The 22,708-nt window shown below is 47.8% G+C and overlaps 1 protein-coding gene across 1 annotated transcript in view; it reads left to right on the plus strand.

The window, feature by feature from the left end:
- Positions 1-22,708, plus strand: part of ADARB2 (adenosine deaminase RNA specific B2 (inactive)) — a 455,777-nt gene that overhangs the window by 424,290 nt on the left and 8,779 nt on the right. The window contains exon 8 of the mRNA XM_070601050.1: positions 12,494-12,675. Coding sequence (XP_070457151.1) covers positions 12,494-12,675 — 182 coding nt within the window. The remainder of the gene's footprint in view (positions 1-12,493; positions 12,676-22,708) is intronic.

Here is a 22,708-nt window from a genome sequence, read left to right on the forward strand (position 1 = left end):
GGCTCGAAACTGCCCACATGCTCACGGGCACAGACGGCGTGGGCGCGGTCGGCAGCCAGGAAACACTGAAGAACAGACCCGCTCTCTTGTGAGGACGGCGGTGACCTCAGGTACGGGTGGTGAGCAGGACAGAAGCTGGAAGGATAAAGGCGGTGGTCTCCCCAATGTCCATGTGGCGACTCTCAAAGATGGAAATGACGTCTTCCGCCCAGCCCTAATTTTTGCCCCTCTCAGTAGCCAAAGCTAAAAAGTTATTTGTGCTGCCCATAAATTCTAGGGCCGTGTCTGTAACCAGTTACAACTACCGATTTTCTTTCCGAGGGTCTTATCCCAAACGCTGCGTGGAGTCCACACCCACATATATTTAGTAACTTAGAAATTTCCTGATTAATAGATGCGGTTTTGTTTGAGCGGCCATGAAACAGAAATGCTAGGCTGACTTCACTCATCACCTGCTCATGTGACTTTTATGTACTAAAATGAAAACAGGTGAGTAACATGGTATCTTTAATTAAGGTAGAGAAAGTGTGTCCAATAAATGAATTTGTAATTCTCTTTGCAAATCCCCTTTGATATCAATGAAAAATGAACTGGGACCGGATACATCGAAAGATCCAGACAGCCAAGACGGCTGCATCATTTCCCACCCACAGATCAATGCACACGTATCACTTTTTAGATCAATAATGCCCAAATAATAATATAAATTAGACCACAACAGGCATTCTTCTGAGTACGAATTCCATGAATAACAATTGGCACCATTTTACAATGTCACTTGTAAGACAGGTTTACAGCAAAGCATGTTGTAGAAAACTTGAAGATTTTCCCCACGGTTTAAAATGAGCCGTAAAACAAGTGGCGACGCTTCCTAGAGTCCCACCGACAGGATAGTTCTTCACATTTCCTTACATGTTATCTGTGCTTCCAGCTGCTCTGTCCTCGGCCCTCTCTGCATTGCCGCGGACTCTCTCTGAAGCCCACAGGGACGGTGGTTATGTCTGCTGGGGGGGGCGGGGCGGGTGTGAAGGAAAATATGATGGGTTAACGATGAGCTCATCCCTGACGGTCCCAATCCTTATCAAGGGCAGATCCCCATGAGAAAGAAGGTCCATGCCTCTGAGATCAGGGTCACGAATCTTTTTCAGGAGACCGTTACATCTCTCTGGGGATCATTTAACGAACCCAGTTCTCTCCATCATAAACAGGGTCAGCCCACATGGGGAGATGGGAGATGCGTGTGACCTCCTTCTGTCCACGGGGAACTTCTTCCACTCAGGAGAATTCTGAGCTGTCTCTAAGCCTGTCCCCCGAGCCCTCGCAGGGATCTGAGGTCCAGCGACAGGGGGAAGCGCTCAGCTGGTGGGGCAGGCCCCCATCCTGTGCATTCCCGCCATCACCCACCTGTCTTTGTGCCCCGAGAACAGCACTGATTTCCCATTGGTGCTTGTTAGCCCAAAGGACCACTGTCACCTGATGAGAACCTTGTCTTCTGTGGTTGTTCGCCTGTTTTGCCCCTTATCCCCCTAAAAGATCACACACTCCAAAAGAGAGCATGCACCCCATGTACCATGAACCCCCTGTGCCCCTCCCCAAGGGTCCAGGACACACTGCAAGGCCTTGGCAGATGCCCATAACCATCCTCAGATGCAAAGGGACAGTCAATGGATGGCCAGTGTGTGGGCTCACTGAGGCCACCCCAGAGCAGCGGACTGAAGTCCAGCCGTGTGCACTGACCGGAGATTCAGGAACATAGGAGCCTTTCCGCTGGTCCATGTGCAGGTTAGCATCTCTTCCAAAGGCGGCGCTGAGCCTATTGATCGCCTAGCCTGTCAGAACAGGCCGAGGGAAGACAGGGAGAGTGGACGCCTGGCTCCACAGAGGAGAAAGCCTGAAGGCTGGCCTGAGCCCGAGTTGGGGGACAGGCCGCCTGCACCTGACAGAGGGGCTGAGAGGTTGCCTTCTGTGAGAATTTCTGTGTCCCGGGGGCCCCGAGTGGTCACAGCTTCAGGGGGCAGAGCTCATGGGACAGAACACCAGAGAGGTGGCACCTGGCCACACGGGACAGTGAGGAGAAATCACACAGCAGAGCGGCTCGCCAAGTGCCCAACCCAGGACACGGCGAGCATGGACAGAGGCCGCATCTGCAGACACAAGCTTGGGGCAGCGTTTTCAATTGCTCTAAAGAAGTCCAGTGCTCGGTGACCCTCCCAGTTGAAGGGGGCAGCTGCTGTTACATTACTGTCGTCATCATTAAACTCATTTCAAAGGCCAGGGACTGAGGCTCTGGGCAACCTGGGTGCCGTGCCCAGGCTCACTCCAGGAGTTAGCATGGTGAACGAAGCCTGCTTTGTGAAGGCTTCGTGCAGGACACAGGCGGGTCCCCGGGCTGCCTGAGTGACATCGCACTCAGCTCCTGCCGGAAGCCGTGCCTGGGACGTCACTGTACATGACGGTGCCAGGGGTTGGAGGCATCTGGTGGACCCCCACCCAAGGCCACAACACCCAACGCTGCAAGAATCAGACTCGGGCAGAACATCCCGCGCCCTGGTGAGAGCTCCGTGCTCCCCCTCTGATGGGAAAAGACACCCCAGAGGCCTGAAGGGGGGCTACACCAGCTCAATTTTTCTTCCTTTAAAAATAATTTTGACATCAAAGTGAACAGAAAACCAAATCTGATTTCTTTGTTTGGAACAGAGTCATGGGAATTACCAGAAAAATTCTTGGCCTGTGAAAGTCTTTTGGAAGTGAAAGAACTTCTTGTTTCTAGATTTCCAGTCAGAAAAATATTTTAGTTAAAACCCTGGAGCAAAATACCACCTTGAAGATAAAAGCCAGTTCAGACGCTGCATGTGGGGAGAACCGGTCCCTCCTGGGCCAACTGGCTTTGCTCCGACGACAGAGTCCCTGTGGCCGCGGTCAGCCCTGAGTGCACCCAAAGCTGTGTTCTTTTAATGTGTCTGGGTCCGTGGGGAACACCTGAAAAGGTCTCAGAAGATCAGCTGGTCATACTCTCCTGCTGGGAAGAGCACAGAGCAAGTGCTGTCCCACACTTGAAAGTTCCCCCATTAAAAAATAAAACACAACAAAGAAAAATCAGAGAAAAGTGGAAAGTGGAAAAGAGACAACAGGCCATCCCCTGTCACTTTGGCTGTATTTGCCTTAATCTTTCTTCCTAAACTCACGTTTTTCCCGCAGTCGGGATTTTGCTGCAGTTCATAGCAGTTTGCTGACAATCGCTCCTCGTGTCTGTACTTATGGCTCCTCTTGAAGCCGCGAGCACGTCAGCGCAGGTGTCACGCCTCCCTGTGGCTGGGAGTCTGGGATGCTTCCCAGTGACTGCTGCTGTGAGCCATGTTTCCCAGATCATCTCTGTGCAGAAGCTTTTTTCCAAATCTCCAAGCACGTACTCAGGATCTGCTCCCTGAGTTAGGAAGCCCACCTGTGAGGTGGGGCAGGCAGGAGGCAATCGCACAGGGACGGGGCCAGGCTCCTGAGGGACCACAGCAGGTGTCGTGGGCTGAATGGTGGGCCCCAAAAAGCCACATCCACGTCCTCACGCCCAGAACCTGTAAACATGACCCTGTGTAGCAGAAGAGAGAAAATGACCTGCGTTCAGCATGGTGAGAGGAAGCGCTCCTCCAGATTACTCAGGTGGGCTCTAAACCCAACACATGTGTCCTTATAAGAGGGGCAAGGGAGACTGGGGGACAGGCACAAGGACAAGACATGGGGGAGAAGGTCATGTGGAGACAGAGGCAGAGGTCTGAGTGGTTCATCTACTGGCCGCGAGATGCCAAGGACGGCCAGCAGCCACCAGCAGATCAGAGAGACACCAGAACAGATTCTCCCTGGAGCCTCCTAAGGAGCAGCCCAGCCAACACCTTGAGTCAGGACGTTTGGCCTCTAGGACTGCGAGAGCGTGAACTTCCGTGGTTTGCGGTGGGTCGCTGCAGTGGTCCCAGGAAACCAGCAAAACCAAGTGAGACATCACTCACCCAGCCCAACTTGTCTGGTCTTTGGAGAATCGTGGAACCAGAGAAAGTCACAGTAACACCTGCCTCTAAAATGCACTGTTGATGCCACACCAGTGAAGACCACGGGAAACTCAGAAAGCCGTTGTTTCACCAGGTCAATGAAAGCTGACCTTCAAGACCACAGGTTAAGGCTGGGTAGCTCATCAAAGGGGTAGTCCAGTGTTTGTTCAGCTCGAAAAGATAAGACACTACTCAGCCATAAGAAATGACGAAATCTGGCCATTTGTGACGACATGGATGGACCTTGAGGGTATTATGCTGAGTGAAATAAGTCAGAGGGAGAAAGTCAAATACCATATGATCTCACTCATAAGTAGAAGATAAAAATGACAAAAAAAAACACACATAGGATTGGAGATTGGACTTGTGGTTACCTTTGGGGAAGGGGAGAGGGGAAAAGGGGTGATTAGGGTCACATGTGAGGGGATGCACTATAGTTAGTGTTCGGGTGGTGAACATGACGTAATGTATACAGAATTCGAAATATGATGTACATCCGAAAAAAATAAAAATTTAAAAAAGAAAAAAGAAAAGATAAGACAGGCCAAGCCCGCGCCCCCGTGAGACCAGGAGACAGATGACAGCGAACATCGCGGTCACGCGGACTGGGTCTGTTTTCCCGGCTGTGAGGTGCCGACTGTACTCTCGCTAACAGGCAGCCTCCGTCTCCTGGAAGGATGGGGAAAACCAGAGAGGAGATTTTTGCTTCTGTCTCCAAGAACCAAAAGTTGAGTGCATATAAAAATCTAAATCTTCTGGAACTAATGTTCCTTTAGATATGGTTTCTAATTTTAAGCACCTGAGCTTGATTATTGATTGCGATGTGTCTTTAAATGAGCAGATTAAAACTTTCTCCATAAAATGAACTGTAAAAAGTGATGGCTGCTCTCTGGGGAACGAGGCACCGTCTCACTTCTAAACGTAGACTCCAGGCTGTGCAGAGCGAGCTTCTCCTCTGGACTGCGGAGACCTGCCGCTCCGCAGCCTCTTGGGTGAGTCCGTCCTCCCCGACATCCAGCCCACGGCAGGCCTGACTGCCTTCCTCCCTGACTGTCGGCCAGTCATCTTGTTCAAGTGTGACCAGCTCTACTGAAATCAGGTGACAGTGTGGTTCATTTTTCCATTCTCAAAATACAGGTCCTTTTAAAACAACTGTTCTTCCTAAACGCCAACCCCAGATGTCCCCAGCCTGGTTTAGCAACCTTTACTCTTTCTCAAGCGAAGATTGTGTGGTAATCTTATCGTAGCTTTAAGTTAAATCTTACAGAATCTCCAGTGATGGAAGCAGAGAGTGATGATTCAACAATATTTATCCAGCATAAAGAAATAATAATGATCAGCAACACTGTGTCTTCTGCCCCATTACTCCTGCAACAAGGCCGTGAAGGAGGCCCAGACCGAGGCACAGCCCGCTGTCCATGCTGGGACTCCGCAAGGGCTGAGGGGAGCCATTTCTGCAAAACTAACTAGTAACCTAGTTAGGTAAAGAAGAGACAACGAGGACGTTGAAGGAAAACCAAAGAGTGGGCTACCTGGGGGTGTCAGACAAGGCCACAGACTCTAGGAGCAGCATGGATGTCAACTGGACGTGGTGGGAGCTGTGATGGGAGGTCACAGGGAAGGAGACCAGTCCTGAGGGCCCGAGAAGGTAGAGCTGGGAAAGCAAGCCTGTGAGGCATACACAAGGGTCAAAGCTTCCTTTACACTTCCATCTTCACAAAAGAATAAGAAGACATTCTCTAGGAAGAGTGGTTTGTCTCTAGGAACCAAGAGGCCAAACGCATCATCTCTGAGGAGGGGTGTAGGGCTCAGAGCTCCGAGAGGAGCCAGAGAATAGGAGCCGCACTCTGAGGCAGACCCCGTGGCTCTTGCACATTCAGCGATGTGCCCCAGACACTGTAGCCAGTCACCCCAAGGTCGGAGAGCTTTACCCCGTGCAGGAGGCTGCATGGGATGAGGTGGAGTCGTTGGGAACTAAAAATGGAGAGACAGGATCCGGAATAATCTCATCACTAGTGTGGGTCTTCCTAGAATGTTTACATCCCACCAGTTTGTTGGGATGTAGACTTAGCCAGAGATGTCACGTCAAGAGTGAGGGCATTTTTCAGGAGATTTTAGAGAAGACAAATGAGACATTATGGGGGGTGAAGTGGGAATGATTTCTTTCACCTGAAAATAACCTGAAGCAGCACATTGCCCTGACCCCTCTCTGACCACCAGGAGGAGAAGCCATGTTTCTTGGGTACCTGTACCCCAACTCTTGCAGCCAACACCAACATCCACCCAAACATCGCATTGTTCAGGTACTGTTCTTGCCATGACATATATAAACTTCCTGAGAAGCTACTGGTAGCCATAGATCACCTCAGGAAATGTAATGGGCTCCACATCAGTTGTCTGTTGTGTACAACAGACCATCCCAAAACTTAGTGGCCTGAGACACATCATGCATTCTGCTGGCAAACCTTCAATGTGTGCAGAGCTTGATGAGGCAGTCTCATTTTAGCTACATGGTCTCCACTAGGGCAGCTCCCTGGGACTGGAGGACTCACTCTCAAGATGGCACACTCACATGGCTGGCAAGTTGGCATTGACGGTCAGCTAGGGGTTCCCCTTCATGGACTCCCTGGGATCCTTCATAGCACAGTACCAGGCTCCAAGAGGAGGTGATGGTGGAGGTGATAGCATGGGTGAGGGCAGAGTGATGGCACACATGGTTTCCATGGCAATGGCAGTGGTTGACCGGCTCATAGCCTAGGAACGGAGTGAGGAGAGGGGACTAGCAGGAGGGCAGTTAGGAGAGAGGAGCAGGTCAGACAGAAGGCAGCTCAGAGGTCAGGCAGGCCTGGTGGATGCACCTGGGAACAGGGGTGATGCAGGCGGCCATATCTATATTCTTTCCATGAATGGACCATAATTTATTTAACCAACTCCCTACTAAGAGGCAATTATATTACTTCCAGTTTTTTGTTTTGTTTTGTTTGCTTTGCAATTGGAAACAATCCTCTTGTGACTCTGCTTGTTCAAAAATCATGGCATTTTATTGAGAGCTTATCCATGGGATGAATTCCTAGCAATGACATTATTGAAAGGGTTATCGATCTTCTCTTTTGCTTAGAAAGGCCCAAGGGAAGATATCAGTAGACTGGAAATGGGATGGGCTATTTATGCAGAAATGTCTCTTACTTGGCATTAATCCCAGTCTTGGTCAAAGAAGTGAGAGCAAGAAATTGTGAGATTGGGGTGAGGAAGGGCATGGAGGGGCAGGTGTCAACCCCAAACCAGTAGGAGATTAAATTCTCCCCTGTAGTCTTCGCCATGAGAGACGTCACATTACTGCTGATGGAGACTGTTGATTAATGGGGAAGTTATAAGACTATTACAACCTCACGACCAGCATGAAGACCAGCGGCTCTCAAACTTCAGCAGCATCAGAATTACTTGGAGGGCTTGATGAAACTCCCTCTGCCGGTCCCACCACAGAGCTTGAGAGCCACCACCGTGGACTGTTGTTCAGAACAGGGGAACGTGGTCAAGGCTACCCAGCTGACTGGTGTCCACACTTTGATTTCACTTGATTTTTTGACTCCACAATCTGTGCCGGCTGCTTTGCTGCAGAAGTTCTCAGCCCAGCTCACCTTAGAATCCCCTGGGAGCACCAGAAAAGCTGATGCACCCTGCACCAGGTCTATGGGAGTCTTTGGGAAGAGCCGGCACCGGGAGATTCCGAAAGGCCCCCGGATGATCCCAGTGTGCACCAAAGTTGGAAACCACTGCTGGGTGGCAAAGCCTGAGTTGTCCCTGCTGAACTATGGACACTGGGTCTTATCACACCTCTCGCTCCTCAATTTGGAATTCACAGGTTTGAGCGTAGCCCTGGAGAATTTTCCCAGTCGGATATGGTTGTAATTTCAGATAATGGGCAAATCTGCCCACAAATGAAAAAGAGAGTGAAGTAAGTACGTATTTTTTCCAGTTTTACTGAGATATAATTGACATCTAATACTGTGTAAGCTTAAGGTGTGCATTGTGATGACTTGATACACTTACATGTTGTCATATTATGACCACCATAGAGTCAGCTAACACCTCCATCATGTCACCACATGATTGTGGTGTGGGAGAACATTTGAGAACTAATCTCTTAGCAATTCTCAAGTATATGATACAGTATTATTAACTATAGTCACCATGCTGTAATTAAATCCCCAAACTTACTGTTCTTGTAACTGAAACTTTATACCCTTGTGACCAACATCTCCCTATTTCACCCACACCCAAGCCCCTGGCAACCACCATTCTACTCTCTCTTTCTATGAGTTCAACTTTTTTAGATTCCACATATAAGTGAGATCATGCTGTATTTGTCTTTCTCTGTCTGACTTATTTCACTGAGCATAATGCCGTCAAGGTCCACCCATGTTGTTGCAAATGGCAGGATTTCCTTCTTTCTCATGACTAAACAGTCCATTATGTATGTATACCACATCTTTATCCATTCATCCATTGACACACACTTAGGCTGTTTCCATGTCTCGGCTATTGCGAATAATGCTGCAGTGAACATGGGGGCACACATATCTCTTCGAGACGCTGATTTCATTTCCTTTGGATAAATACCCAGAAGTGGAATTGCTGGATCACATGATAGGGTTTTTTTTTATTTTTGAGGAACCTCCATACTGTTTTCCATAGTGGCTGCATCAATTCACATTCCCACCAACAGTGCATGAGAGTTCCTTTTTCTCCACATCCTTGCCGACGCTTGTTATTTCTTGTCTTTTTGATAATAGCCGTTCTGACAGGTGTGAGGTGGTATCTCATTGTGGTTTTGATTTGCATTTCCCTGATGATTAGTGATGTTGAGCACTTTTTCTTGTATCTGTTGGCCATCTGGATGTCTTCTTTGGAGAAATATCTATTCAGTTCCTCTGCCCATTTTTTAATTGGATTGTTTGTGGTTTTGCTACTGAGTTGTAGGAGTTCCTTATATATCTTGGACATTAACTCTTTCTCAGATATATATTTACAAATATTTTCTCCCATTTCGTGAGTTGCATTTTCATTTTGTTGATGGTTTCCTTTGCTGTTCAGAAGCTTTTTAGTTTGATGTAGTCCCACTTATTTATTTTTGCTCTTGTTGCCTGTGCTTTTGGTGTCAAATCCAAAAAATCATCACAAAGACTCAAGTTGAAGAGCTTTTTCCCTATGTTTTCTTCCAGGAGTTTCATGGTTTTGGGTCTTACATTCAAGTCTTTAATCCACATTTTGAGTTGATTTGTGTGTACGGTGTGAGACAGGGATGCAATGTCATTCTTCTGTATGTGCTTGTCCAGTTTTCCCAGCACCATTTGCTGAAGAGACTGTCCTTTCCTCATTGTATATTCTTGGCTCCTTTGTCATAAATTAATTGGACATATATGCGTGGGTTTATTTCTGGGCTCTCTATTCTGTTCCATTGGTCTGTGTGTCTATTTTTATGCCTTAAGTATGTATTTTTGTTGGTACTTAAAGACTGCCCCACAGACATCACTGTAATTTTAGAGAGTTATTACATCTCCCTTCTGGGCCACGTCAAAGTGGTGAAAACACTAGGCAGGATCACCAACTATTCAAACATCAACGTCAGTGGCCACTCGCTGCCTCGTGTCCCAGGCACAGGGGTAGTGACTGTCTGAGGAGGGTCCGTCCCTGTGACTGTTGCCACGGATTCTATGAGCCCAAGATTTGAACTGAGCAAGGAGATTGCATCTCTTGGTTAAAGAAAGGCAGCCTTTTTCTGAGATCTCTCCCTCACTTATCTTTGGTATTTCAGTGATTGACAAACAGGCAAAAATATATTTATTTAGGGATTACCTATATTGAAAACTAGACGTGGGCTTTTTTTTCCTCTGTCAACTTTGCAGTAATATCAGCTGTTTGAACAAAAGGAGAGGTATTTTTCCATTCAATCCTGAATGCTGAAAATTCTGCAGTTTATATTCAAGAAGACATTTGGTTTTATTGATCACGTTAGGTGAATAAGTTTAAACTCCTAGAGCCAGGCAAGGAAAAGGTTGATTTTCTCTTTATTGTGCAGGTTATTAGAAGGCACCTACATATAGAAGATATTTGTCTTTAGACAATTCCACAGAATCAGAACCACTCAAATATGTTCCAGAAGTTTTGTTCAAAGCCAATGCGTGGACGGCCTGAAGTGCAGTGATGTCCCCTTTGATTGTTCAAGACTTGGCTTATTTCAAGAAAGTGTTTTGTTACCAATGGGGGAAATGTCCACTCCCCCGCTTTTAATTGATAAGAGATGTTAAAACTTCTCTGACTATCTGAGAAATAATGAAACACCCACGGTGGTTGTCTGCACCCCAGAATCCATCACCAAAACAGTAATTTATCATCATAACTGTAAATCTAGACCCTTCATTGCAAGAAAATCTGCTCTCATCAATACATACCAATATAAGGAAGCTTATATCTGGGTCAAAAATAAAGTATACACTTAAGAAACAAATACCGGCAACTTTTATAGTGAAATAAATTTATTGTTAAACTTGTTCTTTTTTTTTCTTGGCACACCTTTCTAGCTTCTTCAAATCTAAAAAAGAGCTACCCAAAATACTAAGTGAAGGTGACTCTGGTGAATTTTTCCTCACTTTTCGGTCTGTCCTTGGCACTGCCCAGAAATTCTGGTCTCCAATTTAAGGCGGGGGCCAAATCCCATAATCTCCCCTCGCAGACATCAGTGTTGTTCCTCCCAGGAAAAGCCCAGATACTAAAACTCTCCTCTCCTGGGTTTTCTTGAGATTCTGTAACTCATCAGTGAAAAGTGAGGAAAAGACAGTCTCCCAGGAACCCGGATGGCCTGTCGGACCATGCTGTCGAATGAAAACTTCCTAGGCAGAAACCGTCGTCGCCAGACTATTAGGCCCCTGGAATCTGTCATGAGGACTCAAGTTCCTTTCAGAAATGTCTGCTCCTTCAAGCCTTCTTGACGTTTATTCTTTGGTAAAATTTCATATATCCAAATGTATAAAATATATATACAGCCCTTCCATCGCTTTCTGAGAGAAATGACGTGACTTATAGAAATGACCACAATTTTTTTTAAGTGAAGTTATGCAAATCTGATAGACTAAAGTAAATGTTTCATAAAACCAATGACTGTTTAAATTGTAGAACTAAACTGTTTGTATATAAATATTACCTTTTATCTTCCATTTGAGTTTTATGTAGATGAGCCCATTACTTTAATGACCCGCGTTTATGGAGGGAGAGTGGGAGAGCCGCTCGCTCGATCTTCACCCGCCAGATGGCTGCCTTTTCTTGCATGAGATTAAAAGATGTTTCTCATTCACCACGATGCTTCTGAGGCAAATTAATATAGCCAGCTAAATTGCCTGTGTTTTTGGAATAAAATTTAAAGAGAACTTTTTAAAGCAATTGGTGTCACAGGTTCTCGGAGCAGATTGCTCTCCAGGTAGGCATGGTGGTTTTAAACATTCAGTAATTAATGGAAAGAATTCCATGTTAATTGACTGCTTCGGGAAAAGGAAATATAATGACTCCTTATTAATCATGAAAAGAAACTTACAGCGTGGAGGCACCACAGTAATTGCTCTGACAGTGGAGAAATGTTAATTAATGAAAAGAACAATGATGTAAGAAATTAGCTGCATAATGTTCACTGCTGGTGGAGAGTGAATTTTAAGCATGTTAGAGTGGAAACCACAAAATGTTGCCTTAAATATCCAATACATGTAACCTTGTGCCACTCAAATTTAGGGGGAAAAATTCTGAAAATGCTCCTGTCACCTTTTCTTGCAGAAGCAAAAACAGTCACCCAGAGCTATATTTATTTCAAAGAAACGGTCTTGCCCTTCATCTCTGATCTGAGCTTCCAAAATCGAAATCATCCCAAGAGCAAAACAAGGTCATTTATTAATGTCATTTAATTTCAACACGATGGGTCACTCTAACTGCGGAGGACGAAGGGAGGGGAAGAGGGTATTTCTCCACAAACTGAAATAAATTCAATTTCTGATATTTCCCAGCTAATAAAAAGAAAAATTCAGATTTACTTTGGGGACAGAGTGTTTTTTTTTTTTTTAACTAATTCTAAGTTCCTGAGAGAATATGCAGCTTCCACTCCATCTAACAACTCATCTTCCAGAAAAGGAAGCCACATTTATTAAAATGCAGAGCCCGTCAAACAGCAGCTCGGGAGCATAGAATCCTTAGCAGCCACAAGGCCAAGGCCATGATGGCCCCACGGGGTCGGGAGCTCCCACGCTAGCCCTCCCGGTCTGTCTGGACGATGGGGACAGTGACACTCGGGACCCGGGGTGGAGGGAGAAGCCCCAGCACCAGCCCAGGCGGAGCCCACACGGAGGCACCGGCGCCTGCCCGCTCCGCCCTCCCTCCCGGTGAGCCATCGCGCTGACCCTCCTCTCTCGCTCCAGGTGGAACGTGCTGGGGCTGCAGGGCGCCCTCCTCTGCCACTTCATCGAACCCGTGTACCTGCACAGTCTCATCGTGGGCAGCCTGCACCACACCGGCCACCTCTCCCGGGTGATGAGCCTCAGGACCGAGGACATCGGCCAGCTGCCAGCCTCGTACCGGCACAACCGGCCACTCCTCAGTGGTAAGAAAACTCGGTCCTCAAAGACACACAGACCCCTCCCTCCAGCGGCCCTGGAGGTGCCGACTGGGGACAGAGTTTACCCATTCTGGCCAATGGCTATTTAAGACTTAGGGAGTACAATTACAGCCATCCAAAGGACTGAAAAAGAGAAAAACGGTGACACGCATCTCTGCATTTAGAAAGGGCACCGTTTCAGGGTGACTGTGTAATGGGTCAGTGCCTCCCCCCAGCACAGTGTCACTCACTGAAGGTCCTCGCACCCCGTAGGAATAAAGGCCAGCAATCACTCGCCCAACAGGACGACTTAGTGCCCGTCACACATTGGGGGCCTTTGTGAGGGCTGCCAGCTGGGGGATAAGCAGTGAGAAGGGTGGACGGAGGGCCCAGGGCTGCCAAGGGGCCCTGTGCTCTCTGCGGGCCTGGGTTCCAGCACGTTCTGGAAGCACATGTCAGTGACTCAGTGAGCTCTGGGCCGGGGTGCAACTCCCCACTGCTCTGAGCTTCCTGCCACTGTGTCCCTAAGCAAGCGTCCAATCTCTTGAACCTCAGAGTCACCCCGTCCCCTGAAGCGCAGCCACCCTCCCCACCCCCCGGCACACGCTGGCTGTCAGGATCAGGGTCAAGCGGCCATGAGTGCTTTGGGGGTGGAGTTCTACATACAGATGCACATGGGAAGGAGCCAGTCCTCAGTCTCAGGGTTTTGGAAAGGTCATGCCCACCTACTGTCACCACTGGCCTTTCAAGTTGAGGACCCCGGAAGGTTCCTGGGAACTGACTGGAAGTGAAGGGAGGGAGCAGGTGGATTTTCATTACATCCCGTAAGCTTTGTCCAGGGCCTGTGGGAAAACACCACGGCCTCAGCCGTCTCCCCTGCTGGAGAGGGAGCACTCTCGGAAGCCTTGCTTGTGGCCGCCCTGCAAAGCTAGGCAGGCGGCTGAGGAGGCAGGGAGCCAGCTCTGCTGAGGGCGAACATCCCAGCTTCAGTGAAGTTCTTGGTTGTCTAAGTTGAATTTAAGAGAATTTTCATCTATTTTGATGACTGTCAAGTGACATCTTTTTCCATGCTCCTCACTCTGGTAGTTGTCCCCATTCTTCCAAGTCAATCTGCTAATGAGGAACTTACTTAAGCTCCCTCAGCATCAGCACAAGGTAATGAAAGATGCAACTCACCAAGCCACTGCCACAGGCTGGTTCACAAACTCCTCTGAGAGCCCACACATTACTTCCTGGGCATCCCTTCTCCCTCCAATGCTCCATCCTCTGGGCTCCGGCATGTTACTTCCTGGGCATCTCTTCTCCCTCTGATGCTGCATCCTCTGGGTGCTGGCACATTACTCCCTGGGCATCCCTTCTCCCTCCGATGCTCCATCCTCTGGGCTCTGGCACGTTACTCCCTGGGCATCACTTCTCCCTCCGATGCTCCATCCTCTGGGCACTGGCACATTACTCCCGGGGCATCCCTTCTCCTACCAATGCTCTTTTCAAATTACTCATCTGACTGAGAACATGTAAACAGAGAAAAACAGGAATTTTGAATTATAGGTGTGAAAGCAGTGAATTAAAAAGCACACCCAATTCAATAAATTCAGAGCCACTGCAGTCATGGAGTGGTGTAACATAATGGCAATGGGCCTGAGCCTCCACATGAATGCCCCAGCCAAGTCAGATCTACACTCAGGATGAGGGCAGTCTCACTAAAGGTGTCAGTCTGTACCTAGATGCTTATTTAAAATACGGAGTTTATTATTGTAGAGAGGCAAACAACCCTAAAGCCTGGCGTCTCGCCTGCATGAAGTAACTGCATGGCTCTTCATGGACAGTTAAAAGCCAATCCTGCAAATCTTGAAAGTACATCATAAGGATTTTCTGCAACATTAAAGAGAGAGATCTTAATAAGGACAATAGTAAAAAGCACTCAAACAAGTACGTGAAGTTTGCTTGAAGATCCCCTCGAGGTCAGTTTGCAGAATTGCCTGGGAAGATGAACCCACGTGTTAGCAGAATCCTGCCGTGAGATACGGCTAAATCAGTGCTGAGTTAGGAAGCGCAGCCGAGCCGGACCAGGCGCCGTTACTGACACAGTCATGGGACGCATGTTAATGTTCTCCAAAGATACACTTGAAACGTTCTGCACAGGCCAGCCTACAAGCCAGGGAAGCCTGAGGACTAGAAGTCCTCATCACAGCTGCCGTGCATCCCGAATCCTCCAGGAGAGTCGCATCCTCGACTGAGAAGAGCTCCCCTAAAGGAAGCTGCCTTTGGTCTTTCTCAGCATATTCAATACGGTGAAAAAATGGTGAGAACGAGAATAAATATCTATGCCCTGAATACTCATCTTTTCAGAAAAACAAGAAGATAATTAGAAAGTGACTTTGAAAGCTTGCTCTCCCAGGCTGACCACATGGTTTGTCTGAGCTTTCAACCTCAAGGCTCTGTTTTTATTTTTCTTCATCAGGAAAAAGAATCACAACAAGGGATAAATACTTTGCTCATGTTAATGGCGTGTTTTACAGATACATGTTCAATGTTGAACATTCCTGGTCCACGCTGAAGAGAAAACTTATGGTTAGTTTTACAGCCCAAGGCCGTTTTACAACAATGGCATGTTGCTGGCAAGCAACATGAAATCTGAGATGGACGAAGGAATTGAAAGTTGGAACTGTGAGTTATTTATGACTCTTGGTTCATGTTTGTGTGATGAAAATTACAAGATCAGGATAAAGAGAGAAGAGATGAGCTGTCTTTCTCCACAGTGCGTATTTTCCTGAAACAGCAGAAATGACTAGCTGGTGCATCAGAAGACTTTTCAGATTTCCATGTTTCATAAGCAACTGCATTTACCAAAAAGAAGTTGGATACCTGTGGAAATGTCCGTCAACAGTAGCCTGTGAGTTGTACCTAATACTTGTGACATCCCAGACACCTCTCTTGAGGGAACAATAGTGGGTATAATGGGCAAGAACATCTGTTGCCATCTATATCCATTTTTGTGTGAGTTTGAATTTCCAAAATACCGTCAGACTAAGCTGTAGAATCTGATATGGAGTGTTAAGTCTCTTTAATTCAGGAGAAATTTCTGAAATTGGTGCTCATTAATAGTATCTTGAAAAATAAGCCAGTGGGGCAGTAGCAAAGATTTTCTTTGATGCAGATGGTAAGTAATCTTCAATATTATTTTTATATTAAAATAAACACAGGTAAATTACAGAGTCACCTATAAACTGTTCATAAATGTCTAGGATAAAACACATGAGCTTCAAAAAAATATCTGAGCAGGCTCCTTTATCCTGCAGTCATTAGAGGTAGGAATTTATCCTCCAGTGCCCTTGAAGGAATTTTTGGTAGAAAACAAAATTATTATAAGTCTTGCTAGAATAATCCAAAAGTAATCTTAATATCTTTGCATGGAGATCAAAAAAGTTAGATTCAACTAAGAACTATTTAATACTACATTTCCACAGATTAGCCCTGATCTCCCTAGGCAAATTAGATGGTACATGGCTTACGAGAAATTTAAAGTTATGGAAAAACCTTGTTAGGGACTGGCCCGGTGGCATAGTGGTTAAGTTCTCATGCTCCGCTTCAGCAGCCTGTGGTTTGCTGGTTTGGATCCTGGGTGCCGACCTGCACACTGCTTATCAAGCCATGCTGAGGCAGCGTCCCACATATAAAATAGAAGATAGGCACAGATGTTAGCTCAGGGCCAATCTTCCAAAAAAAAAAACACTTGTTTTAGTTTTCTTGGAAGTTGTTTTAAATATATTTGTATATTAGTCAAGTTTCATTTCATTTCCACCATCATTTTAAGGAATTATTTCACAAAAGAACTGAACACCAAACTTAATTACATTGCTCCTGAGAATTTTACCATTTAAGGATAATACTCCCATTGCCAACACATTTAATTTATCCAAACACTAAGAAGTCAGTCAACATAATCCAGGCACCCATTTAATCATTCAACAAATATGGGCTGATTGCTCATGACGTGCCAGGGGCAGAGCAGCGAAGGAAATGGTCAAAAATCATCCCCAGGGGGGCTGGCCCCATGGCCGAGTGGTTAAGTTTTTGCGCTCTGCTGCAGGCGGCCCAGTGTTTCGTTGGTTCGAATCCTGGGCGCAGACATGGCACTGCTCATCAAACCACGCTGAGGCAGCGTCCCACATGCCACAACTAGAAGAACCCACAACGAAGAATATACAACTATGTACTGGGGGGCTTTGGGGAGAAACAGGAAAAAAAATAAAATCTTTTAAAAAAAAAAATCATCCCCAGGACAGTGACATTCCAGCAGGGAAGACAGACTGACAGACAGACAAACTAGAAATGCTGTGTAGAAAAATAAAGCCAGGAGGTTAGAAAGTGACGCTCCCCCTGAATCAGAGGGTCGGACAGTCTAATGCGTACCTAATAGGAGTTCCAGAGGAAAAGAGAAAAAAATCTTCACAGCAGTCAGAAAGTAAAAGACAGATCAACTTCAAAGGAGCAAAATCAGACTGACAGCTGGTTTTTGGAAGACAAAAAGCAAGGAAACGACATCCTTAAAATGCCGATGGAAAATTAATCTCAGCCTAAAGTCCCAGATGCAGTAAAAGGATCCTTTAAATGAGGGCGAGACAGCATTCCAGACAGACAGACAGACGGAGCAGATTCAACCCCAGCAGACTCGCAGTAAAGGAGATACTCAGTGTGTTCTTTGGGCATAAGAAAACAACCCCAAATGGGTACCGCAGAATAAAGAGCAGTGAAAATCATCCACATTTTATCCAGTATGAAACTTGGCTTATTACTACATTTTGAACACTACAGAATGAAAAAATATAGAATTTGAAGCAAAACCGGCTATCTTCTGCCAAAGTCCCTTTGTCCCACACCTTTCGAAATAATGACAATCCATACAGGAACCAAGAACCACGTCATGGTCAGGTTATAAAATGAAATAGTCAAGCGTTTTCCGCCATGGAGGAAACTTCATATCTTTTGGAGCGTCCTGTGAACACGTGCATTTAAACTATGAGGAATACAAACCACAGCCACTCATGATCACAGGTAATGTGACCACGATCCTATTGACTCTGGGAAGGAAGTCCTGGGAAATCAGTGAAGATTGGCATCATCAGAAGAGCAGACGCCATCCTCCCACACCAGTGATGCCACCCTCCCCAGAACCTTCCCACAGACCAGCAGCTGGGGGGCTGTCACGCTGCCATCACACGCGTCCTTGACACTGCTCTCAATCGCTTCAGCCACCACCTCACCAACCTGGTCCCATGACGGAAGGCGAGGGGAAAACCTGCATGGCCCAGGGATCTCTTATACTGCGTGCTCACCTTCAGCTTGGCAGGAACCCCGAGAACCTGTCAAGAGCATCCCACAGCAGAAAGAACTTGTTGTCATTCTCCGTTCTCCCGACACACTGTCTGCAGACTCTACCACATTCTGCCCATTTCCCCTGAAATATGCTCTATTAGAAAAAGACAGCAGCTATAAAATTACTGTCAATTACAGTGATGTTCATGCTAATGAAAACGAATAAAATGACATTAATACAGCCTTAGTAGTTAGTTACTCCAGATCCTAAGTCCACGTTAATATATCGCTAGCTTACTTTCATTAGCAGCGTGTGTGTGTAGAGTGAGGGGTGGGGAGAGTGTGTGCGTGTGTGTGTGCGTGCGTGTGTGTGCACATGAGATCCCACAGGGGAACTGACAGTATGTACACTCAAGCGGCCCCTTCTATTCCTGCAACTTCATGATTTCATGGATGCCTGGAAGCACGCTGCTTCATCCACTTCACAAAATTAAACACAGTGCTCCCTGTAGCACAGACCTGCCTCACTCCATGTGGAAATTCTGTCCCTGAATGTCTTGTGTAAGTTTAATCTGGGGAAAGTGAATTACAGCTTAAATACAGTAGGCCAGCAGCTATCTAAAGACATGCTGTAATGTCTCGCTTATATACCACTTTAAGAAAAGGTGAGTGAGGACCCTCTCAAAGTAAAGCATCTTTTAATAGCTACATGAGCCATAATGAAACCCATTGTCACGGGTGAACTGTGGATTCACCCTCATCGCTCTTAATAATGGCAGTCACGGCAGCGGAGGTCGTGGAGGCAGTAACTGCGGTGGTGGTGGTGGTAACAGAGCAGTTAGTAGGTCAATTAGCTTCTCGGAGGCCACGTTGCTGGTGAGTCACAGCAGTGGTACAAACGTGGTCTACCGCCAGCGTCCACCCGATGACACAATCGCGTGCACTTAAACGAGCACCCGCCAGTCTTCACGGATCAGTCACCCTGGCAGTGAGTGTCTGTGTCAAAGGCTGATGGAGGCCAGTTTATTCTCATGGTCGTCTGCTCTGAAATAAAACACTTCTCTAGAGATGGGCGTCAAAGACGCTAACCCATGTGCTGCGTGGGAAGCATTCGCATCAACAGAGGCCAGCACCTCTCTGTTGGTATCAGGTAGCATAGATTTATATCAGCATTGTCTCCATCAGCGATCACGCTGACAGAGAAACTGTCTGGGAAGGTGGGGTTCTTGTGTAGAACACTGGGAAATGATTACTAAGAAATTACTGAAGGAGAACCTGGCACCATGTCTGCTCTTCAACATTACATGGCTTTCAGGGGCACATTTTTTCTCTCCCCATCCCTTGGACTTTCTCAACGAGTCCTCAAACGGAGGTCCTACCCTGCCGAAGCGACCACCACTCTCCCCAGCCAGCCCCTTGTGCCCCTCATGTGAGCCGTGCTGGGCCTCCCTCCACAGTCATGGCTCAGGGAATAAGGAATCGGACGTGGCTGAGAGCAGCTGCAACCCACACCTGCAAATCCAGTCCTCCTGCCAGAGGGTCGGATTACTCCTTCCCCAGAAAGTCTTCTCACTGGTTCATGGGCTGGGTCCACAATTCAAGATCAGCACTGGCGATGGGCTAATGGCCACCCCAAATACCAAAGCCTGATCCCCGAATCTGTGGACCACCTTGTTTGGGAAAAGAGCATCTGCAGGTTTGATTAAGTTAGGGATTTTAAAATGAGATTACACTGGATTATTTCAGTGGGCCCCAATGCCAGTACAAGCGTCCTTAGGAGAGAGAGGCTGAGGGAGACGAGAGAGACAGAGACAGACAGGGAGGGAGAGAGGAGAAGCCACAGGAAGACAGAGGCAGAGACGGGAATGATTTTGGCCACAGTCCCAGGACCGCCTGGAGCCCCCAGAAACTGGAGGAGGCAAGGAAGTGTCCTCTCTCAGCGCCTTGGGAGGGAGAGCGACCCTGGGACACCTCGATTTCGGACAGCTGGCCTCCAGACTGTGAAGAATAAATTCCTATTGCTTTCTTTAACCCAGCAACTTTGAGGCAATTTATTACAGCAGCCCCAGGAAATTAACACAGGGCTACAATGTTACAGCATAAAATCTCATTGAAATATGCAACATTGTTTTTACGCTGCCGAGTTACAGTCAAGGCAAAAGTGCCCCGTGTTCCCACTGGGCTGGTTTTGTTTTGATTTGTTTTCATTTTTGGTCATCAAGGAGCAGGTCTGCAGAATCTTTGGCTGAGGTGGCCTGCAGAGTGAAGAACACGAGGACTCCCACCATACGTACACACGAACAGACCCCATGACCTTGAAGAAAGGTTGTTTGTGCACGGTGCTGAGTTTTCAGAGTGTTTATTTCCCAGAAGGACCTTCTCTTCTTGGAGCACACAGGACACAAGCTCATGCTTTCGGTGTTCAGACCACGAAAGCTCTGCCTTAAATCCTAACTAGGACTGGGCCCCATGCCAACCGCAGGTTTTGATCGTTTCCATCTTTCTCTGGATGGAGAGTTCTGAATAGTCTCCAGGGGTATTTAATGCTGTGGACGGAGGTAAAAGGAGGTAATACTCTATTTTCAGAGCGGATTGGATCAGGAGAGTGTGCTAATGTACTATCTTGAGGATCACAATGAAAATGGGTCTTAGGAGACTACGCCTGTGGCTGTGGACTTGAGACTTGATTTTTATCTTCAATCATTTGATATCGACTTCAGGAAGCACGATCCCAGGAACATGTGCCTCTTTGACTTTCAAGACCTCCACCAACGGGAGGAAAAATAAAATGCGGAGCAGAATCTCATTTCTGGGCCTGAGCACAGGCGTCTTCATGTGATCGGGCGCCCTCTAAGACAACCAGCCACGAGGCCGCCGGCGCGGAGTGGCCCAGGTCTGGACCTCTCATTCCCAACACTTTCAGAAGCTGCCGTCCACAGCCTGGAGGAAATGCTGAAGGAGCTCTGATCCAGGGACCAGTGCCTGTGTGCAGCCAGGGCGCCAAATTGATGTAAAATTATAAAATCGACACACAGTGAATGAGACCATGCAGATAGGTGCATAAGGTTCCTCAGAAATCAAGTGTCCCCCGGGCTGGCCCCGTGGCCGAGTGGTTAAGTTCGCGCGCTCCGCGGCAGGCGGTCCAGTGTTTCGTTGGTTCGAATCCTGGGCGTGGACATGGCACTGCTCATCAAACCACGCTGAGGCAGCGTCCCACATGCCACAACTAGAAGGACCCACAACGAAGAATATACCACTATGTACCGGGGGCTTTGGGGAGAAAAAGGAAAAAATAAAAATCTTTAAAAAAAAAAAAAGAAATCAAGTGTCCCCCGCAGGCAAAATAAAAGAAAGAAAGAACGAGAAAGAACGGACGAATCAGGAAGCAACCTCACCGAGCATCCTAACATGTCTTCGGGAGACTTCATCAGTCTGCAGGATTATCTGTCTTCCCGCTGACCATTCGTTTGGGGAAGTCCCTGCAAACTAATGGGGACCCCCTTTGATCTGTATGATGGGGACATCACTAAACGAACCTGAGCTGGCCTTTGCCCCTTCAAATGAAAGCAACAACAGTCTTAACAGTGCTCCTAACTGTCCTGTTTGACCTTCAACAAGAAGATGTCGTGATCCGAGAGCACAGGACAGAAAAGACTGGGTGGGTTGCAGAGAGAATGGGAAGTAAAGACAGGACTGAACTAAGTTTCTGAATCTGAAGTCCACGCAGAGGCGGCTCCTCCAGCCCCGCGGTCCCACCTCTGGTCACAGAGACACCTGGTGACACTGACGATCGTCGCTGACTTACAATTTGTTTCATTTGCAGATAGTGGTTAGTAGGGCTCTTATAGTGAGAAATCAACAATTTTTGCACTTTGATTCATGGAGTCACGAGCAAGCTTCGGCGTTTTTTGCAGCATAAGCTGTTTCCTATCCACACACACTAACAAACTGGACCAAAGCTACAGGGGGCGGCTCAAGGCTGGCGGGAGGGGAAGCGCCACCTGCAGACCAGGCCGCGTCCCGGCCAGTGCTGGCTTTCTCTGCTTCTCCCTGCCCGCCGCGGTCCCCTGGGGTGGAGCTGGGGGACGGGAGCACCTGCCCGCATGGGCGCCCTGCCAGGGCTGCAGCTGAGCCCTCTCCCACTGGGCGTCTTGTGCTGAGAGTGGAGCCAAGCGGCAACACTTCCCACAGCAGAGAGACGACTCAGAGGGAAACATTGGTGTCTCTGAGACTTCCGTCCAAGTTCAGAGCCGTGAGAAGACCCAGGTGGCAATGCCGTGCCTGGCTGCGTGCAGCTCAGGAGCAGTGCCAGTCTCTCTTTGTGCCTGATCACCTCTGACCTTGGCCACTGCCTCCTCCTGCCCAGTAAGACAGCCTCAGCTGCCAAAATGCCAGATTGTCCCCCGCCCGGCTCTCGGCATGGGTAGCTACACAGGGAATCCCTTCAAGGAACAGGAACGAGCTGACATGGGTGGAATTAGCCGGGTGCCTGGCCCTGCCCATCCGTGACCAGAAGGTCACCCGGTGACTGCGGTCTGGAGCCAGGCCGTGCGGGTGGCAGACAGCAAACCCAGACATGCCTGTGCAGAGGGTGGGGTTGGTTCTGCCCACGAAGCCCCTGGATGCGGGAGGCTGGGGGTGGCTGGAGGACCCAGCAACTGTGGTTTCCCAGCTCAGAGCTGCACAGAAGGCCAGCGGCTCCAGGAAGGCTCAGGGCCCCGGG

The sequence above is a fragment of the Equus przewalskii genome, chromosome 30 (assembly GCF_037783145.1).
Source record: "Equus przewalskii isolate Varuska chromosome 30, EquPr2, whole genome shotgun sequence".
Lineage (NCBI taxonomy): Eukaryota > Metazoa > Chordata > Mammalia > Perissodactyla > Equidae > Equus > Equus przewalskii.